At 50.9% G+C, this 22222-nt stretch overlaps 1 protein-coding gene across 1 annotated transcript; it reads right to left on the bottom strand.

The window, feature by feature from the left end:
• Window positions 1-12862: 12862 nt before the first annotated feature.
• Window positions 12863-14592, bottom strand: LOC141963361 (transcription factor HES-4-like). Its single transcript, XM_074912612.1, has 4 exons — window positions 14530-14592; window positions 13970-14065; window positions 13753-13831; window positions 12863-13308 (listed from the first exon to the last, which is right to left on the bottom strand). Exons 1-4 carry the CDS (start codon window positions 14590-14592, stop codon window positions 12863-12865), a joined length of 684 nt encoding a protein of 227 aa, XP_074768713.1.
• Between the last annotated feature and the right edge of the window lie 7630 nt (window positions 14593-22222).

Below are 22222 nucleotides of genomic sequence, written 5' to 3'. Positions count from 1 at the left end.
TCCAAAGAGACCAGCATGGAGTTTCTCCTCCCCTAGCCTGCCTGTGCTGTGTCTCATCCAGGAGACACTTCACCTCCTTTTTTGCAAATCTGTATTCCTGTAACACAAATGAAGAAACCACCCAGAAAGCAAGTAAGGGCTCCCCACAGACTGAGTTGTAGGCAGCTGGGGAATCGTGGATCTGGTAAAGGGATTGGTTGTGCAGTCTCTGGACCAGATCAGAATCCCATATTCCCCTGGACTGGGGAAAGGGTGGGATGCCAAAACTCAACTCTGAAAACAGCTTTTCCCCCTGTGAATAGCCACTGCTGATGTGAGCTGAGTAGAGCTTGCAGTCCTTGGGGGAGATGAGGTGAGATACACTCCTGTCCGTGGGCAGATCTGAAAAGGAGGATAACATGGTGGGAGCACAAGGTGTGGCGAAATTGCTGGAGAAAATGGTCCCTGGGAGTCAAAATGGGAGTTCCCGTGTGCTGCAGGCATCAAAGCAGCCCCCCAAGTGCAGGTGGGAGCCTGAGCCGGCCCCCACACCGCAGCCAGACTCCACATGCCTCTAGTTTTCTTACTCATGCCTTAATCTTTTTATTCCCTTGGGGTAACTCATAAAAGTAATTGTAAAAACTTTGGTAAGGCAGTGGGAGGAGAGGGGAAGCATGGGGGAGATCTCTGCCCCAGCTGCTCTGTCAATGCTGCAGCTGCCCCAGGCAGCGCTCCCTGCTTCCCAGGGGCACTCACCCGTCTCCTCCCTCTTAGCTGTGTTGACTGATAAGGAAACCTCCCCTGGACAGAGTGGGGACCACGGAAACAGGCCCTCACCACGTCAAGTGTCCTCACCAATGGGCTGCTAGAGCTGGAGGGACAACTCTGGAGAAATGCTGCTGCAGACAGCAATGCTGCAACTGCCTGGCCCCGAGATGGCAATGCACCCCAGAGGCAGGCTCCTCTGGAGAAGGTCTCCGTCACTTTGAGGCTGCACCATCACTCATAAAACTAGATTAGGGCAAATACTTTTTTATATCCCCTAGACAAGAGCACTGAGCTGCTGCATATTTGATATGTCGGAGTGATTGGGCTCGCAGCTCTGCACCCGCTGTGGCAATGGGCAGCTAAGCCAGGGCACTTAGCATCAGGAAATGCCTTATAGCACAGCAGTCTCTGAAGGCAAACGTGACCCTTTGATTGACAGTCCTAAATCTACAGGACTTAAAATAGAAACCTCAGCACCAGCTCCCTGAAACTCAGGTCTCCATCATCTTCACTTTCTTGGGCCTGCTTAATCCTGATTTCAATATATAGAGCTTGTGATGAGACAATCTGCAAGTGGAAACCATAAAATAAACTGAAAAAGGTAAGAGGGAATGGTACACTGTGAAATAACAGCTCCATGCTCACTCCTTTTGCTGCTCCCATGGCCCATCAGAGACAGGATGCCGTGTTAGGTTGGCTCCTGCTCTCATCTAAAGCAATTCTTGTGCTCTTATATCCTGACAGATATTTCAGGTAATGGTGCAAACAGGGAAAATTCCTGTCTCTAACCTGGTTGTTAGACACCAAACACTCCTGCACACATAAATCCCACAATTCTAAGGGTCTCCAGGCCACAGGCCAAATACATCAGTCCCAGAGTAATCGTGGCCAAAGCCTCAGGCTAAGAGCTCTCCTCTGCTTCTCTCTTTTCCTCCATTTCCAGCTGCCTACAGCTTTTTTGATCGTTTACCTCAGCCAGAGCACCTTCAGTGTTAAGCTGCTTCTGTATTTCACCCCAGAGATGGGACCTTCCCACTGGCAGCTGAAATAGTCCTTTGTACTTGCTTTGCAAAGGCCTTCTGGACCAAGCAGTCTCACACTTTCAAGTCTGGTCAGCACAGGACATTGGTGGTAAAGGTTGGTTTGTTTGATTTTCGTTATGGTACTTCACTACAAAATCCCTACCAGTGATACCAGCATAAAAGCACTAGATAAACGAAGCCGATTTTGCTTGTCTGATGTGTTGATTCCACTGGTGGATTTTGCTGTGGTGGGGAGTTTTGCCAGTATAGCTGCACCAGCAAGACTGGTTAAATGCAGGTGAGAGGAGCTGAATGCATATCAATTGATTGGCATCCACTGTATCTCCCCATTCAGTCACTGCTGGCTCAGTGATACGAAGAGCAAGAGTGTTTGCTTCCTAAGCCAGTGTTTGGTGTGTTGTGGGCAAGGCAGGGCCTTACTGCCTTCCATCCTGTTCATACTTCCATGGAGGAAACACATGCTGGGCTTCCCATCGCTGGGAGCAGAGTATTCTTCAGGGGGTTTGCTGTATGCATGTATGTGGACCCCTGCTCATTGCCCATACCTCATTGTACTTTGAGGTGAGGGTTTCTCTTGAGAATGCCCCAGAGCCAGATATTTCAGCAGCCTAAACCTGAGCTGAGCTCTCTGTAAAACCCAGGTCCTAAAGCGTGCAGGGAACCTGCAGACAGCATTGTGCCCTGGCCTCTTGCTGTGTCCCGGAGGTCTGTGTGGGCTGGCTGCAGGCAAGCCTTTCTGCTGATCGTTTCTGCCACCTTGACTTGCATTCAAGCACTTTGAGAGTCATCTGCTGGGGAGCTGCCAGTCACATGCTGCTTCTGTTTGGGTCTGGGTCGTGCACAGACACGCTGGGGAAAGCATTCCTCCCCTCCGCCTCCTTATCTACCCCGGAGGAATGCAGCATCTCCTTCGTTTGATGTATATACACCATGCTCTGTCACTAGGAATGGCCAGGGCAAAACAACTTTTTGAAATTACTTTTTCTGAGTTGGTGGAAAGGGGGATGCCACAGAGGAGCTGATAGTTTTGAGGGTGCTGGAAAAGGAGGGGACCATGGGAGTAATTTGTGGTTTTAGCCTTATTTTTCCTGAAAATGGTGGTCTTCCTGCTCTCACACCTGTGAAGCGTTCCTTCAAAAAAGGCAGCTCCCCTTCTCCATAGCAAACAAACTGCATGATCTCAAAGCCATTTCATCCTGCCTGGGACAGCAGGAAATCTTTGGAAGGCCAAAATGAAATCTGCCCTGACCTCCCACCCGCACCAGGTCAGCTGTCTGTGCTGTGCACGAATGTTTTGAAAGGGACACACCAGGAGCTGGTCTCTGACTCCTTCAGAATACCTGGGAAGTGAGCACACACCAAAAAATGCCACGTTAGGACTCTGATGACAGGCTGCATGGCGGGGTTTTGCTGGTCACCTTATGCTCCGCTTATTTCTCTTTCTGTGGTTGTCTCTCCTCTACTGCTGCGGGTTTCACCGCTGCTTTGGGATGGTTCTTCTGCTCTTGGTATTGTTGACTTGATTGTGGAAAAACATAGGGAGGCTCTTAGAGAAGCAATTATTTTGTGTACTGGCTTTAGTCTCATGTTTTGCTGCCTCCCCATCTCTCTATTTCCAAAATAGTCTGACAGATATTCTTTAAGTGTGTGTGTATAGGTATGTGTGTGTGTATAGATATGTACAAACACGCACACACATACACCTGTATGTATATATATGCATAGAGACACACATATGGATATATATGGCGGGCCAAAGAAGCTGTGTTAGTTGTTGAGTTACTGCAATGTGCCTTAAAATGAATGTGTATTGTCTTCACGTATATTTGGAGGAATTTTAATAGGTGGCAGCAGCGTACCAATGGGGAGCGCAGAGCCCTGGCATGGCTAACTATCACCAGGTCAGCCCTGCGTCACGCAGCAGTGCAGACACATGGGGATTCAGTTTGGCCACAGATGTTTCATGGCTCTGAGGCAGCCAGAATCTGTTCCTCCTCAGCCCTTTGCCTCTCTGTGAAGAGGTGACAAGGATGAAAACAGCATTATCAAAGCTATGAAAGCACAGCTGGGACATGGACATCTCACCTTTGAGGAGGTTTATACTGTCCACCTCATTGCAGTTCATGTCCCAGCTATGGAAGGACTCAGGACCTCTGGCTGGAGATGGCAGAGGCATGTGGGCACTGGAGTGAGCCTGCTCTTGTTGTAAAACATACAGCTTGTGTATGTGCTCTCCTGGTTGTTCATTATTCTCTCTGCATTTCCTCTCTGACTGATGAAAGCCTCTAAAATTGGTCTTTCCCATTTCAGGCAGAATCCTGCATAAATGGAGAATTCTGTCCTCCCAAGCTGGCAGCAGTCAGTCCATCTGAGTGGGACCTCGCAGCCCATGTTTGCTCCTCTGCTATGAGTGCTTTCTTGATGCCAACCTCAAGCTCTCCGTCCTCTCCCAGGTTTCACCCTGACCACACGAGTGGTTGCGGAGGTACGTGGTGTGGAGCAGAAGCCCCTGCTCGTGACGGGACCCATCCAGCTGAGGACAGGTAGCTGCTACCCAAAAGCATCTCAAGACTGTTGGCCCAGTGGCCCTTCAGGTAGAGGGGTGTGCCCTGGGCAGGCAGATCCCTTCCCGCTCAGACTTGCTTCCCAATCCCCAGGAGTACTGTGGGCTGGCTTTCTACATGCAACCTGCCCCACGTTTAGGGAAGGGGAGCTGTCTGCCTGCTGGGCAAGGCCTCTCTGATCTGCGTGCCAGGAGCTGGATATAGACACAGACAGCTGGATGAAAGGTGAACGGTGTGTAAAATCTCCCCCGAGGGACTAGGATTAAAGCTGTGAAACCAAAAGTTTATGGAAACACTGGAGGCTTCATCTGGGTTAGCCATATTTCCCTCCAAAGCCAGTGGGAGTTGAGAGATCATAGGCTCCAACTCTACTGGCATGTAATTTCAGAGTAGTTGTGTGATTCTGAAGTAAATTTCCTAATTGTGCTCACTGCCCACTGTATAGGTTGGAGCACAGTTTTTGTGCATATAAACTGGGTTCATTTTGATGGAAACTAGATCAGAAGTTCTGCTCTGACTGTGCCCCAGAAGTTCTCCAACAGCAAAGGATGATAGAAGCAGCAGCTGGTCCTCTGGGTAGCTGTGAACCATGTGCATGTCCAGGGGTTTGGTCCAGGTACTACATCTAGCTGGATGTAACATCCTTGAGCAACATACATGGTAGATGTAGGAGCCTCAAAAACAACTGCTTCAGCCATCTCCTCTATCATACAACTATTTACTGATGTAGACACTGCCCTTGAGCTGATGTGGTAAGTACTGGCCTCAAGTGGGTGTTGAAGCTTAGCCCTCCAGGGACCACAGGTCATTATGCTTGTGTCCCACACCTACAACTTCAGCCTGTGCTGAACTGTTTGCAGGCTCTGCTCTGCCAGGGTGAGAGCAAAGTATTCCCCCTTTGCGGTAGGGTCAGCATGGGCCATCAGGAAGAACACAGGATGCTGTTTTAGCCATTAGGTATTTCAGGGAGTGGCCAGAATAGTTTCCCTGGGGTTGTCAAGGTCTGGAAAGTAATTACAGCCATCCTGGGATCCCTTGGGAAGGCCCTGGCCACCCTCTCCTGTTGGAAAAGCACTTCCACTGGAGAAGATCAGGGTGTGGGAGGTGATGATGGGCTTGTTCATTGGAAGGGTTTTGTTAGAAATGTTTTGCGGGGAGGTGAGGTGCGCCAACCTGCCTCGCTGCCAGCAGTGCCACTGGCTGATGTGCTCAGCTGCCAGGCACTGTGCTCTGGCTGTGCCAAAGCTGGGCTGAGCAACCTGACCAGGAGCCGCACTGTGCCAGGGAATGCCCCCGGGAGCACCTCCAAGCTCACTGTTGTCCTTCAGCTACTACTGACCTGGGTACGGCAGCATAACCAGCCCATGAGTTCTCATGGCAGTGCCAGTTTCCTGCAGCTGTCAGAGGAACAGCTGGAACAGACAACGGCTCTCTTCAGGCTTAACGCCAAGGCTTCCCTGCTCCTTCTTGCCCAGATGCAGGTTTCACCTCAAATCCAACCCTTCTCAAATGAATCACTAGTGTCTGGAGTGACCAGGCACCTCCTCCAGCAGGAAGGCGCAGAGATGCTGGGCAGAGCCTGCTACTCTGATAGGGGCATCACCTTTTTGATAAGGTCCCAGGGCTGGAAAAATTCCTTGTGAAAGAAACAGAGGGTCAGTCTGCAAAAACAAGGCATCTCCCAGCCACAAATTAATCTTCTCAAGCACAGCTTCCTGCTTTCATGTCGCTTTTATGTCAGCTGTGGGAGGACAAGCAACGCCCGATCTAGTGGAGCATGTGTACTTCATCCGTCAGGGTGAGTTCAGACAGGACTGATGCTGTGCCTCATGTGAGCCACACAGTATCGATCAGGTGCCCAGACCTGGGTTGACCGTTCCATGGCCAACACAAGGGTAGAGTGGTAGGAGGGCAGTTGGGTGGCGCAGGTCTGGTGTGGAGTGTGGATCAGACAAGGCTGAGAGCAGCGGGAAGACTGGGCCAGGCACTGCCCATGCTGTGGGGAAGGGTCCACTGGTAGCGAGGGTATGTTTGTGTGGAGGCACTTTGGAGAGGCAAGTGCTGGAGTTAGGAAGACAGCGGAGAAGTGATTCATGTGACAGTTGGCTGGAGAGGTGCTTTTCAAGTCCCAGCTCATCTCTTTAATCTGTGCAATCCCTGGCGTCTTGCTAGTGCTTTTCATCTGGAGATCTCCGAGATGCATACAATCCTCACCCCCAAGTAGGAGACTGGAAGAATTCAGGTGCAGAGCGGGTGGAGGTGAGAGCTGGGCTTAGAACATGATCAGCTCTCGTGGGGCCATGCTTAGCTGCTGCCCCACACTGCGCCGCTGTAACTGCATCTGCTCTGACAAACCACGGGGCCACTGACACCAAGTCCAAAGCTGTGGCTGAGATAAGCTGTACTGGTAGCTCAGGGCTCTCGTCTCGTGTCTTGAGTCTGTGTTGGAAAGTGCTCTCTGTTCATGGGTTCTTATGGATGAGGGAGGACAAAGCCCTGGACTGCTGCAGAGGGCTTCTAATAGGTGTGTGTTCAGGAGTGCAGTGTCAAACTATGGGAAATGCCAGGAGGCATTGGTCTCCTTTCCCCAGAGGATTTTGACAGCAACGTGTCTGGTTTGGAGAACCTGTCTGTCCAGGTATTGCTTTCCTTGTGTTCAATGGTCTGGACGGTTCTTCTATTGCACCTATCAAAATAATATCTCAGCACTTTTCAGGAGTGCATGAGGAGATTGCTATCCCATGCGGATTGCTTGTTCTCACAGCCTCTCCAGTGGGAAGAGTGCATATCTTAAAGCACTTGGCTTTGTACTTTAATACTCACGTAGGCTAACTAGGGTAGGGCAGGGGGCAGATAGGTTTGAGGTTATGTGGTTGCTCCTGAGCGGTTCTTCCCACAGCCCCAGAGGGACCCAGGAAAGTCCCAGATCCTTCACAGGGATGCTCTGCTCTTCCTGTGGAAGCTCCTCTGTCCTGAGGAGCTCAGCCACGCTCTCCTGGCTCACTTCACCATCCTGCCTAACATCTGCTCTTCTGAACTGTGTGGAAATGCTTACTTCTCTCTTTGTCCTTTCTCAGTCCCTAGGAGGTAGAAAGAAACAGCCTGAGCAGTGGAAGATGGTGTGAGCATGCAGAGAGTTTGCTGGGGGAAAGCTGAGCAATTTGTTAAGCTCAGTTTTGCATGTGGTATTGCAGAAGGTAACAGTCTCCCTGGCATGATCCATGCTTCATCCACTGGCTGTTGGGAACAAAAGGAGTGAACCCCTCTGGGTTTTTTTCCTCACTTTATAGTTTTGTGTTTGTGTATAGTTTGCTTCTGGCTTTACAGTTTTGTGACATTCTTCCTATAGCAGCCTGGAGCAAAGGGAGAGGGATATACAGGGGGAGGAAGGTGCTTCCAGCAGGGTTTGCTCCATTCCCTTTTCCAGCCACCAGAAATGATGGTCATGGCCCAGAATGGTATGAACTCCACCTCTCTATGGGAATGCATCTCCTGGTGAGCACTGGGAATTGGAAATGCCACATCTCGACTAAGGTGGGGAAGCTGTGGTGCACTGTCTCGGGGGTCAGTGATGCCAGAGCTGTGACAGATGGCTCCTTAGGGGCTGGCTGGGTCCCCAGATATAATCCTGTTAGGGTGCTGTGCAAAGCCCAACTGCTGGTGGCCGGGATGTGAGAGCAAGTGGGCTCCTGACCAGGCCCTGTGCAGGAGGGAGAAGTGCATGCCACGCCAGGACCGTGGAAATGCCTGCGCGGTTTATTTCATACAGCTGACTAAGTCCTGTGCTTTTAAACACACAGGGTGTGCCAGGAGTGTGCAAGAGCTGCTGTAAATGTCCATATCAGTAAAGAATAAAAGTGAAGAGGCAAGCGCTTCATTAAATGGCTATGAAAGGCAGTAAACCGGCTCTTTACAGCACAGGACAGCATTTCTGATGGGGTTGCAAGACTGGCCACTGGGTTTCTTCTCTCTGCAAAGAAATTTACAGCTGAACTGTCTAGGCTTGCTACACAGAGAAAGTTTCAGGGCTGCAGGTTTAAAACAAGGTTGCATCGTTATGCCGGTTTGATTGAGAAGTCATCCTACATCAGACTTCTGCTGTATGAGGATGAGGGGTGCTGGGCAGGGACAGATGCAGAGAGGAGGGGATTTTAGAAGTTCCTAGTGAAGGAAGGGATAGCTCAGCAGTGGTTTCTCCATCCTTCCTTTTACCGCAGTGAAGCTGTTCCCTGCGGAGTGGCTTCCCCACAGGCACAAAGATTCTGCCCTGCCGTTTCACCTGGCCTCCTCGGGATGGAAACCCTCTAGAGGAGGCATCATTCCTAGCTCTCCCTGAGGATGTCAGCTGTTTGGCAGAGCAGAAGGGACGGTACTCTAGCCCCAGAGAAGAGCCCCTTTGAGCTGTTTCTAGAGGACCAGATCTCTGTGGCAGCAGATGTAGGATCGATGAAGAAGTCCATTTGCTTGGTGGTGTTAACCATAGAAAACTTGATGAATCTGCTCTAACATGCTTTTAACTCCAAATGTGTGATAGGATTTGTGATACCTAATGCAGGAACCATAGGAGAGTCTTAGAAACAGAGCAAGTTCTCAGGCTTTGGTAGGTCTTCAGTGACACCCTGGGCAGCCAGCCACGCTCTCACCAGGGCTGCGATTTATAAATGAAACATCTCAGCAGTGCAGATCAGATCCAGGGCTTGGCTTCAGCTTCTGCTGCGTTATTCACAAGTATGTGAAAACTCTGAAAAATGTGACAGACTTTGGGGTAGGTTCTCAACACAATGTTACTTCTCCCGAGATGAAATATGAGCATGTCCCTGTTAAAGACAGGAGTGCAGTGGAAGCTGTGAGATAATGGCATATGTAAGGGAAAGTGAGTCTGTGGTGTTCTGCTGTTGGTGGGTTTGTTTTCACTTTCCTCCCAAGAGGAGCCGTTTGCTAGTGAGCTACGAGCACTGGGGCCACAGCAGTGTGATTCAAATCAGTTTGAAAATATTTTGCCCCAAAATTACTTTTGCATGGGACTTTTGCAAGGTCTCTTGTTTGTGACTGTGGAGGATTAGAAGTCCCTCCATGGCTCCCGGAGAGGTCATGACAGCAGGCCAGAGTCTCCTCTTTGCCAAAGCAAGCCCTCAACAAAGAGGTCAGCTGACAATTTGGCTCATGTTCCCTTTTTAAGCAGCGTGATCAGCCTTCTCCGGTGATGATCTGCAGGGGCTCAGCACCACTCCTAAATCCCTAGAGCATTTTGGCCTGGTTGCTGTGGGGGACTGTGGGATTGTGTGGGTCAGGTTTCTCCAGTGCCCTCAGGGTGGGAAGAGGAGTAAGGAAAAAGGCAGGGATGCTTGGAGTCCCTGAGGGTTGTATGTGTCTGGGAGGGCTGTAAGTTCTCTTACTTTTGTGTCTCTCTATTTTCCTAATGGGAAGGGATTTGGTCCCATTTTCTGAGAAATAAGTGGGAGTTTTCCTGTTGGTTTTCATGAGAGCTGGTCTAAGAGAGCAGTTTATATAAAGGGAGCTGCTGTGCATGTGGGTATTCTGTCCATCTGGGTTTACATTGTATAAATCTGTAATTGCTTTGTGTTAAAGGCACGTGGGAGTCCTGAGCTTTGGGTCCAGCCTTCCTTGCATCCCCATATACATAGCAACTGGCCTCTGCGTTTTAATGTTCCATTCACAAATATGTGTCTGGAACAGCACTTTGGCAGGGGACAAACAAAGCCCAGATCTCACCAGGCTGTCCCAGCCCTGTCTGTGCTGGGTGAGACGTGATGCATCTTGTGACCGCTTCCAGCAAACAGGTCTGTCCGGCCATGCCCATGCCGAGGAATCTGGTCTGGGTGCTTGTCTTGGCCATTACCAGTCTGCATCAGAGGTGAAGAGCTGGGTGTGCAGCATCCCCGCTGTCTGCACCTCCAAGCCCCTGCTGCCTTGGGCATCCACTCCCAGGTGGGAATGGTGGTGCAGTCTCGAAGGTGCCACACCTGGGTGCTGGGGGACCAAGCCTTGGGCTGCACTGTGCCCCCCCCCGCAGACAAGACACAGCTGCTGGCACCTGCTGCGGGTGTGAAAAATAGCATCTGTATGGGTCCTGCTGCTGTGTCCAGAGTGTGACAGTGCAGCTTCAAACACCGATTTAGGAGGACAGTGCTGTCTACTCTGCATTAGCCAGCTGGCTGAGGAAACTTCTCTGTGCCTCCTTTTTCCTGGGGTAGTAGCTGGCAATGCATTTTTGAGTTGGCAGTGGAGAGGTGCCTGTATTGAAGAACAATGTATTATTGCTCTTGTACAGTCCTGGTTTTGGTAAAACCAGATGGGTTTGAAGTAAATTCAGAGTTCCTTTGTCAAAACAACTAGTAGCTGAAATTTGCGTATATGAAGTGCTATGAGTAATCTTCTGTCTTTCTGAAGAAATATTTTCTTTACTGAAGACCAGTGACTTGCAGTGGATTCCCACAGCATTAATGGGATACATGACAGGGAGATTGTATGAAAGGTCACAATCAGTTTGAAATGAATGCAATGAAAAATGAGTGCCTTGTACTAAAACTGTTCCTGGAGATTGTTGGCCAAGTATTGCAGTCTCACTTTTCTATTTTTAAAACTCTCGCCAGCTGCGATGTGACCCTTCCCTCCACACCCACAACAGAAAAAACCCTTACTGATTAGAAACAGGAAATAATAAAACTCACTAACCACAAAGTATTTTCAAACGCACAAAGTAAACAAGCAGAGATGGTGAGAAATACGTATTTCCCACTGATCTCTTTTCAGCATGGTAACCATAGCCGATAATTATAGTCACTGGGGATTTACAGCTTTCAGGAGGAAAGTATGCTTTTAAGTTGATGCTGTCAAACCGTAGTAAAATATTTTCATCACAGCCTCTCCCAGCATAACAATAAGGTGGCCACAAGTGCCATGAGATGCATTATTGACACCATCTAGAAGTAAAAGAAAACATCAGGCCTGATCTTGGGTAGGGAGATGATCCTCTTGCCTGCCCCACTGGTGTGCAGATCCCAGTGCTGGGGAGTGGATGTTCCTCTGGTGGGTGCAGCCGTGGGGGCTCTTGCGGGATCTGTGCAGTTCTGTGCCTTTACCTGCCTTCTGACCCCGCAGTTGAAGAACCCTGCCTTGCCTCCACGCAGCCATGTGTAGGCCAGTTGTTTCTCCTACCACCCTTATGTCACCACTCCTAAAGGCTATTCAAGAGGGCTGGATAAAAGGGAGAGCTTCACAGAAAAAGATGCTAAACCTACAGGTGATGGTTTTCACTCCTTCGGCACATCATCAAATAGATCTCGCTGCATAATGAGCCCCTCTGAATTGCGGGTCCATTAATTAGTATGCGCAGTGTTTGTTTAAGAGCTCCTCGCTCTTTTATTTTAACTGTGAGGAACTTTTAACTGCCTTTGAGATGAAAAACTGGAACCAAATGTTGCCAACAAGCTGAGCAGATTTGTCCTGGTCTTCTTGGTCCAATTTGCAAGGAATTTTACCTTCTGCCTTTTAGATTGTCTCTGTGATTCCCTTATCAGTAAAAGCTAAAGCTGAGATCCAAGCTGAGATTCAACTCCTGATTTCTTTCATAACTTTTTAAGTGTTACTGTGATCCAGATGATTTTGTCTGTGTGTGTGGTGCACACTGCCTTTTCTACAAAGCATCAGGGGCAAAAACCAAACCATCTCGTTTAACTGCATGCAAGAAAAAAACATTTGGGAAAGAAGAAAGCAAAAGCAGATCCCCAAGTACCGTTTATTCAGAGCAGACAGGACAAAGCTGGGAGAAATATCAGTTGTTATCTTCCAAAAGTTTATTTAAAACTTTTAGTTATGGAAACAAAAGAATGATCCCTAAATATAACTATCCATAACATATATATACACATAGCTCAGTATTTTAACAGTAATGTCCAGGTGGCTGGGAACAGCACAGCCCGATGGAGCAATCCAGAGCATTTCTAAACAACCTATAGAGTCCAAACCAAGTCTCTCCCTTTCTCTCTTTTTTTTTTTTTCTAATCACTGCAGCCTTTTTACAGCAACCAGAACCGGAATCTCCTACAGCTGCAGAGGAATAATAATAAAAATTAAAAGCAGAAGAGATCAGCCATTTACCCCTTTATCCAGTGAGGTGGTCTCGGTGAGTTATGTGAGATTTGGGAGGTAAGCTTGATGCCAGAGAGGGTTGTTGCTTGTTGACTTGTACTTTTATTAATAGGCAGTTAATTATTTTAAGAATGTAAGAAAAGAAAGCTATATAATTAATATAAACTAAAGAGCATGAGAGGATTCTATACAATAACTTAGATGTATTAAATAAATAGAAAATAATAGCAGCCTTCTACAATGCAGGCTACACATAGGTTTACTTCGGTTTGAAGTACCCTGGTCTTTAGTACACCTACAGGAACAGACTTGCTCCACAAGTGTTTTAAAGAAACATATCTATAAGATACATATGTAAGAGTGTCTAAGGTTAGGATAAACATTTTAAAACACACTTTACCATGGTCTCCACATATCTAATGACCCCATTCTAGGATTGTTATAGGAAAAATTTGGCTGCAGGACCTGCCTGGGAGGCGCAGTGTCAGCCTGGCCGAAAACCGACAGCGACGGCAGCTGGAAGGAATTTTTTGAAGCCTGCTTGTTCTCCACGGGGTAGAAGCGCTCCTGTGATGGGTTTGTGCCCCGAGTGCTTCCCTTCGGGCTCAGGGGACTTTTTGGCGTTGGGAGAGGCTGCTGAGATGGGCTCGAAGACCTTAATGCCGCTTTGCAGGTGTCTTCGCCAGACCTGGGCAGGGACTTCAGCAGGTGGTTTAAGAGGCGCGCCCCGAGGGTCTTGTCCATCCACTCGCAGGTGAGGAGGAGGTTGTGCACCTCGTGCATGCACTGAATGTACCCGGTGCTGTACCTCTGCTGCGCTTCCAGCCCCACTTTGGAGTCGGCTGCGTGCGAGAGGAGACAAGGGGGGTTGGTGAGCGGGTAGAAATGTTCCTGCTTACAAGCGTTCACCAGGCTTCCCGTCTGCACAGGCTCGGGGGCTCGGTCCCGAAGCCGACTGGGCTTTCCCATAAGGTGAATCGTTTGCAGGGCGCAGGGGGGAGGTGATGAGGGGTGCGAGCCACCCAGGCAGGCAGCCCCCGCCTCCTCCTGCCCACCGCCACGGGCAAAACTAGACCAAAAAGCAGAAAGCGCCTCTGGAAGGGCAAATAAACCTTCCGTGGGTTCACCAGTGCCCAGCTCCATCTCCCCATCTAGTGGAGAAAGCCAAACCGAGCAGCAGCCTGGGCCTCCACGGGTTTGAGAGATGCTTTTGCCAAGCTGCCAGCCGATTAAGTCTGCTGGCACCCCCTGCCAACGCTCGCAGAGTGGGGGGACGGGGCACTCACCCATCAGCTTGCTGCTCTGGATGTTCTGGAGGTGCTTCACCGTCATCTCGAGGATGTCTGCTTTTTCCAGCTTAGACTGCTGATAAGGAAAGAGTGCAGCAGTTAGTGGCAATGAAGGGTTTGTACCATGCCCTGTTTCTCACAGGAAGGGATGCTCCCCACCAAAACCAATCTCCCATAGCAAAAGGACAAAAAGCAGCTAAAAATGAGCACTTACATCCAGGTGAAAGGCGCCCACAACAGTCTCCTTCAGCTGGTCCAAGCAGTTATTAATCCTTTCCCTTCGCTTCCGCTCAATGAGGGGTTTCCTTAACTGGCAGGGAAAAGAAAAGGAGGAGGAAAGATTGTGGTTGATATTTTTTCTTCCTCTCCCTGCTGCAGTGTGGTGAGGGCCGAGAGCCCCATCCCCTGCGTGAAGCCAGCATGGGGTGATGCAATGCTCGGTAGGGACAAGATATGGATGGAGAGTGTGCGATCTCCAGCTCCAGTCATGGCCTGTCCCTCAGATGGTATCAGTTCTCAGTTTTCCCACTTCCACTCATTTCAAGCAGTGCTTACCCAAACAAAACTGTGAGAAGCCTTTCTAAGGTGGATAAAGGAAGCAGAAAAAACACAGGGGTTAAATTCAGAGAAAGCATCTTTATAATAAGAGAAAATAAACTGTCCCTTCCTCCTTCCCTAGAAGCAGTGCTCGCAGCCCCAGCACTCATCGTTCACGTGCACGGTGCCAGCATCCACGCGTGGGACTGCTGTTTCAGCAGCACAGAGGAGACCTACCTTCCTCTCCTCCTTGGTGCTGGTGAGCTTGTGGGTGCCGCCGGCGGTGGCTGCAGCGGTCATTCTCATCCAGCCTGCCCGCCCCGGGCGCCGGGAGGATGGGATGGGAAGGAGGCACTCGGGCAGCGGGTCGCTCCCTTTCCAGACGGACTCTTTGCTGCTCTGCTGCTCCTCTGCTGTATTTATAACCCAGAATTAGCATGTGAAAGGGGACTTTCCTTGGCGGGACTTCTTTTCCCACACGAGGGGTCGAGCCCGGAGGTTTGTGGCCATCAATCAAAGCTGACAGGTCACTGCTTCTTTTCAATGACCACGCCGGCCCCCCCAAACGGCGACAGATGTCCAGCCTCCGATGCCGGGCTTTGGAGGGCTCTTTTGTTAGGGAAGAAGGGAAAGAAAATGGGCGCGCTCTGAGCAGCTTGCACGGCTCCTCGCTCAATTTGCACAGATTCCCAGGGAGGGGAACAATAGCCGGGAAGCAATTGAGTTACACCTGGGAAAAAATGCCTTCTACCCATCTTTTTTCCCCTCTATCGCCTTGAAGCAATGCCTCTTTTTACCTGCTAACTCAAGCCCGAGCCATTTTACATCTGCGAAGCAACCTTTTAATTTAATAATAGAGTGCTTGAGCTAGGAGTTCCTGCTCCCAGGAATTATTATTACAAGGTAATGATGATCGATTAAAAACTGTTGACAGCAGATGTCTGTAGGAACATTGTTTCCATCACAGAAATCCTCTAGGGAAAACACGGGAACTTTACTTACTTCTTGGGAACCTGAATTCTCTGTTGCACGTGGCTGGATGTAGGAAATAGGCAACTCTTCTAGTTTTTTACTTACAGGCCACTGCAGCTGCAGATGAACCCAGAGATGAGTTAGTTCGGTGGCATTTTTACTAATTTAAATTTTTTTCTCCCGTGCTGCAAGAAGGCTTGGGTGGCTTTGGGGGAAGGGTGTTTTTCTGTTCACTCCTCTGAAATGCTAGTGCAGAAGCAGACGGGCCTTTGGAGGAGAGTTGGCACAGGATGAGAATGCACTTTTATGCTTCCTCACTTCTGCCTGGTCTGGGGGGAGTATGAAGGCGGTTTTCATGACTGTGCTTTTGCTTTCTGACGGTCTCTTTGCTAATGAGCAGGATTTGGCAGTGTCCTGTTGAGTCCCGCAGGTGAAGCCCTTTGGGTTGGTGTCAAATGTGTCACCTTATTGAAATGGAGAGGAAGTGGCCGCAGTGGTTCAGAAGCACTGGAAGCCTTCCCGATCTGCCGGTGGGATTTCTCAGCACCCGGCATAGTGTGGCGGCTGCAGAGCCTGCCTTCTCTTCCCCCCTCCAGCCTTGGGTGGGGATGTACCCCAGAGATAAAAGTGAGGACATTGCGTCCCTTGCTTAAACACTGTGTGGGTGTGTGTTTGCCTGTGCGTAAACGCAAACATACTTGCAGCATGTCTGTACACCCTGCCGCCTAGGCTCACCATGAAATCATGTCCCCAGACATGGTATCTTGCAGGCAGAGGTTGTTTGTCAGTCAGCTGGGGTGCAGTTACCCAGTTTTATAAACACCCTACTTGGCAAGGGTCCAAGACAGGCTGGTGTGGTTGTTGTGCTGGGAGAGGAGGGTTTGGGAGGCGAAGGTTGGTTAACTTGTCCTTTGTGCCAGGTGAAGGGAGCAGGGATGGGCTCCTTCTCTCAGGTGCATCCCCCCACAGACAGCCAAAGGAGGTCCCACTGCACCGTGCAGGAGCCTCTCGCATCAGCCAGCCCTGGCTGCTCACAAGTGAAGACTCCTTTGTTTTTTCAAGCTTTCTCCAGCCCACACCTGGAAGTGGAGTGCTGCTGGTATTTATAAAAGGCGCAGCTGAGGCATCCGTATTGCCACATGACTCCAGCAGCTCGGTGTGGAAGAGGCAGCAGGTGGGCTGGGGTAGGGCTCTGCCCTGTCCATGGATAGGGGGGCACGGGCCAGGCGCACCCCTGGCTCTGGGCAGTTTGCTAGGGTGCTTGAGGCTTGAAGTGCCTGCCTGTTACCTGGGCACACAGCTTCTAGCTGCGTTTGGCTCAGGCAGTGGGTGGAGAAGTGGCGTGTATGTTTCCCCCCCCCCCCCCCCACCCCTCCACCACCACCACCTTATGCAGAAAGAAGCACCTTCCCAAGGCAGTCAGGGCAGCAGGAGAAAGCCTGAGAAGACTTGGCTTCTGGCCCAGCTGAGCATGGCAGAAGTATCAGCAAATGCAGAATTGCCTAAAATCTCTGAAAAACATGTCTTGTGCCATTGGCATCCCTGCTTGGCTGGGCATGGCTGCAGGGTGCCGTGTGTGCTCCCCATGCTAGTGGCCCAGGGGCTGGCCAGCCCCCAGCACCACCAGGAAAGGTCTCTCTGGTCTCTGTGGTGGTGGCACCTCCTCCCTCAGTCTCCCTTTCCTCCTTGGCCTGGACTTGCTTCTTCTGCCTTATCCTCTATCCTGCTTTCCTTGCCCTGCGAGGTGCTGCCGAGCTCCTGGGAGAGGGGGATGCTCTGCGAGAGGGACACGCACAGGCTTCCCCTGCTGCTTTGACTTCCATGAAGCAGACAGGTAGGGGGGTGTGGGTGGTGAGGTGGTGGGTACTGGGGACAGACGGATGTGATGGGGGCCAAGAACAGCGTGGTGGCCCCTGGCACCTAGCCAGGCCCGTGCCCAGCCCATGCAGGGCAGCTGAGCCCCAGCCTTGACGGGGCGAGCCCCTTGGCTTGCCTGCTGGCGTCTGCTCCGGGTGAGCTCATTTCAAGGTTCATTTGTAAGACAGCGCTGCAGTGAAAAAGAAGAGCAGCTTTTGCTGTAAACAGTTATTTTACACCTCTCAGTCAGGGCAAAGGCCTTTATTTTGGAGGCACGGGGGGTGCAGGCGGGAGAGCTGCCCTGGCTTTGGGGGAAGGCTGACATCTGTGCCGGGGATTGTAGGGACCCAACAGGCCAATGCAAATGAGCATTAAAGGGAGCTTTCTGCAAATTCCCGCTTTCGTTTTGCATTGCCCACTGCCAGGTTTCACTGAAAAGGGGATTCTCCTTCATAAACAAAGCCTCCCTTTTTTCCTGGGCTTTCCAAAAAAAAAGGAAAGAGAAAGGGGTGAGTGCTGCTTGGAGTTTTCTTTTTTGCTATTTGTCTACATTTCACACCCTGGAGAAAGAAAACAACTTTTAACATCTGTTCCTACACTTTTTAAGAGGGAAAGAAAGGCTCTTGAAAAGGAGGAAAGTGTGGCAGATGTTGGCAGGTTCCCTCCGACGCAGATGTCTTGCTCCGAAGAAAACTTTCTTTGGGGATTGGCGGCCAGGGCTCCTCTTTGACTCCGGACACGCGACTGCCTAGTGAACGAAGGGACGTGGGAAAGCGATGGCGAACAAAAGCGCTTATTCAAACAAACCTGAGAGCCGTGAACAATCTAATAACCAGCAGAGAAATGGTCAGCGGCCCCCAGTCCTGCTGGGGAGGGGTCTGGGGCAGCCAGGGGGTAGGCGGGACAAGGGAATTTTGCCACGTCCCCAGGGCTTTGAGCAGGAGTGTCCTCTTCTTGCCCCCTGCCTGCTCCCTTTGGGGCATCCAGTGTGGCACTTTGGCCAAGCACAGACATTCTCGAAGTGCTAAATGGTCTCATCTGGTCTGCAGAGCCAGCTGTGCAGGAGCTGGCTGCCCCATGGCATCAGGCAGCAGAGGAGATGGAGGGCAGGTGCCTGCCGGGCAGCTGGGCTGGGCTGGGCTGTCTCACATGCACTGGCCAAGGCTCTGGTGAGCCCTCTGCCAGCCAAGGCCCTGGGAGAGGACCAGTGACAGGACAGCAGGGGTGTCTTTAGTTAAGCTTTTAAATAAAAGGTTCTGCTGAGATAATAATAAAACCAACCCTATTGATTAGGACCAGTTAAAAAATCCTTGGGAGACGGATTTTGAGGAAAGAAGATTTTTTAATGGAAAGAAAAGAAATCGAGACAAAAAAGTATTTTCTGTAAAGCTTCCGTTCACTCTCTCCCCTTCTCTGTGGCTGGTGAAATAAAATGATTTAAAATAAGTTTTTGCCATGAAAGCTGGTAATATTTCGGTTTAGGCACTTCATAAGAAAAAGGTGAGATGCCTAGAGAAGAGGGAGTGGAGCCAAGAAAATTCGCATAAGAAGGTAACTAATTCTGGTTTGCTGTTAAAGCTGAGGAATTCTGTGGTTATTCCTCTTAATTCCTCCAAGCTTTGTTCTGCCTCATCTCTGCCCCAGTCCATTTCCTCTGGGCAGGGCAGAGCCGCTCCTGCCCAGCTGCCTTGTGCTGGGGCAACTGTGCCTCTTGCCTGCTTGGGGCCAGTGGGGAAAGCCTGAGATGGAGCAGCGTTGCCTCTGTGGAGGCCAATCTCTGGGGTGAGCAGCCCAAACCCCTACTGTGGGTGTCCCCCATGTTTCTCCTGTCAGCAAAGCCATCCCTGCATGGTGGCTGGGAAGCAAGAACCATCTCAGCTGGGCTGAGGAGCCCCATGCTGCAGGAAGGGTGCTGTATGTCACCAGAGACCTGTGTGCCCACCCAGGCTGGTCCCTCCTGCCTCTTGCAACTAGGGGTGATGCTGTGGGCACAGCTCACAACCTGACAGGACTAACCAGAAGGCCTGTGCAGCTCTGGGGCAGCCCTTGAGTCCACCCCAGGCCCCTGGCTGGTTAACAAAATGGCCTTGTTAATGTGGCTGAGCCTTTTGCAGTGATGGATTTGCCATGGGATAATGGGAGAACACATGAGCGGGTGCTCCTGAGCACTGCCCATTCTACTGCACATGTGGTTCACAGCAGGACCACTCCATCCCCTCTCCTTTCCAGGCTGGGGATGCATCTGGCCTGGATTTGTCCCCAGTTAAGCAACTCCTTGCCCCTCTTCTGAGGTGGCTCTGCTGGCTGGCTGTGGGAGCGCAGGTCCCTGGCCCGCAGGAGGTGCTGGTGGGCAGGCCATCAGGGGGATGGACAGGGGGTGCTCCAGTCATCCTGCCCCATCCAGCACTTCCAGCTGTGTGTACGTTTGCTGGGTCTGCTTTTATTATAACAGCTTTGCTTTCAACACATGTAATAACGCGGGGTTTGTGAAGTGAGGAGCAAAGCGTGGATTTGGGAGCCACGGGAGCAGGCAGGCAGTGGGCAGGGTACAGTGGGGGCAGCTGCATGGGGAGCAGGTCAGCCCTGACGCGCAACCTCAGTGCATCCTCTGCACCCTGCGCTCTGTCCTTTGGGGACGGGCCTTGCTGTAAGCAAACATTCACAAAGGAGAAGCTGTTTTTACAGGGGCTTTAGTCATGAATAGACGTTTTTGTCCAGGTTTTGCAGAAGGTCAGTTCTGGTCCAAGGTTGAGGTTTAAAAATGAGGGGGAAAGCTTTCCTTTAAAAGGTTTAAATCTGTAGGTTTCTTGATAGCTGTAGGTCCCAAGCAGCTCGTCCCAAAGCCCTGTGTCACCCAGGAGCGGTTTGCTCCCAAAATGTTACAGCAAGAGAGGAATGTGAGGAGCAGCAGGACATGCCGGTGCGGTGACTGGATGTGCCGGGTCCGGAGGGCGCAGGTGGTGCCTGGGCAGGCAGGCTGGCTCCTGGCGCACAAGCACGTAAACCACAGCCGCTCAGAGATTACTCACTGTTGGATTGCTCAAGGGGACCAGGGCTACATCTCCAGACTGGCTTCAGTTTGGGATGTTTTACCCACTGTGTCCCATCCCAGGCTGGTGCAGCAGGGTCTGCAGGGGTCCAAGTGTCCCACAGCTCAGCCAGGACAGGATAGCACTGAAAATGAGCTGGGACAGAAGAGCAAAGGACAATTTATCTGTGCCTAAGGCGTGGAGAAGAGCATCTGCAGTCATTTGTTATTATAAGGAGAGCTGGCTGAGAGAACAGTCCCTCTGCAGCAGACACCATCCATGATGGGACACAGGACCAAAGGAAATGCCAGAGCTTTCAGCGAGGGGAACTGCAGTGGTGCTGGGGAAGGCTGCTCAGGAAATCCTTTGTGTTGAAAGGCTTTATCAGTTAAATCCTTGGGGCTGGGGTGACGCTGTCTGTACCAGGTCACCGGTTTTGGCAGAGGGCTGGGAGGTTATGGGGTTTGTGGCCGGTGAGAGTTGTGTGGTGAGCAAGGAAGAGGCAGAGGGGATCTGCAAGATGAGTCTTGATGTCTGTGGTCAAGTGGTGGCCTGTCAAGGCAATCATGTCCTATGCAATTCACCATGGTGTAGACAGGGGTAGGAACACAGCTGGAGGTTCACCTGCTCCAAAGACATTTACAGGTGGAGAGAGAGAAGACATAGATGGCATTGGACAGTGCTACATTCAGTATTTTCATCACAGGGGAAGTCCAGCTCCAGAAGTAGCATTGAGCATTTTCTGGAAATTCTGTTGATGTCTCTCCATCCAACTCCTTTATTGAGTGTGAGTGCACCAAACCTTACTGGTCCCAGATTGGCTTCCTTGGTACCAGCTGGCTCTACCATCTTCAGGAGTGGACTCCTGGGATAGGAAATAATTACAAGACTGGTACCAGCTGAGTAATTCTCAGCTTTTCTTTCACACACCCCCATCCAGCCTTCGTGTTAAGGATCAGCTGATGCTCCTGCTGTTGCTCAAGCCGTCTCCTGCCTGGCAGGTTAACAGTGCTCCTGGCCCCGGAGGAAGTCTTATGTGCTGCTTCACAGCCAGAAAGCTGCTGCTTGCAACACAGCTCTTAGGCCAAGAGTGCCTTATAGGAAGAAGAAGATCTGATAAATCCTGTGGGTGGTGACAGGCTGATAAGGATTAGCCCCTTGTCTGTGTATAAGTGGTGGTATGAGGGGGAAGAGCCAAGCTCAGTGGAGAAAGTGTAGGGGGTTTCGAAGGAACATTCAGGGGGGTTCTTGAACTTTCCTCGTGGGGCTTCCCTGGAGTTGTTTCATTCAGGAGGGCAGCTCTGGGCTTTCTAACGCTCCGTGTGTTTGTGTGTGTGATGTGTGTGATGTTACCAGATGTCACCTTGATAACAAGGCTCATCTATAATGCAGCAAGTGCTTGGTTTATTCAGTAAGCTTAATTTTCACAGCAACATGGGTGCCTGGCTCCCCAGATGTCTGAACCCAGGGCTCAGCACCCTGTACCCAGCCCTTGCACATCCCATATACCCAGCACCTGCACACCGCATATCTCAACCCTTGTACATCCCATATTCCAGCCCTTGCACATCCCACACAGCTTGTTTCTTTAAAGATTCTCGGTTCCTGAGGCCACAGAAGGATCTGGGTTAAGTTTTACCTTTGTGAGACAAATGTCTCTTCTGTGGTTGTGAGTAAATGCGGCTTTCGTCCTGGCTTGGCCACGTGCCAATAGCAGCTTTCTTTTTATAGTCCATGTGTATACGTGTACTGACACCACATCCTGACCCCCTGGCACAAAATACCTTGTGAGCACCAATGAGGTGACCGGGCTGGTCGCCGTTAATGCTCTGCAGGGAGAGCGCCTCGCAGCCCTGCTGCCAGCCCGTTGCCCTGGGCCGAGGGCAGGTGGGCTGCGCAGGGGCAGCAGGGCAGCCAGCAGCACACCGGGCTTAGCACCAGTGTTTCCTATGTGCTGCTTGTTTCTGGTGCTGCAGGGCTGGGATTGCAGCACCCGAGGAAGTGGGGAAACACTCACTTGGGTTTTTTGCACTTGCCGGTTCAGTCTTGGCACAGCCCGGCTGCTGCTGGGA

This window comes from Athene noctua, chromosome 8 (assembly GCF_965140245.1).
Source record: "Athene noctua chromosome 8, bAthNoc1.hap1.1, whole genome shotgun sequence".
NCBI lineage: Eukaryota > Metazoa > Chordata > Aves > Strigiformes > Strigidae > Athene > Athene noctua.
This window is presented reverse-complemented; position numbering and strand designations above follow the sequence as displayed.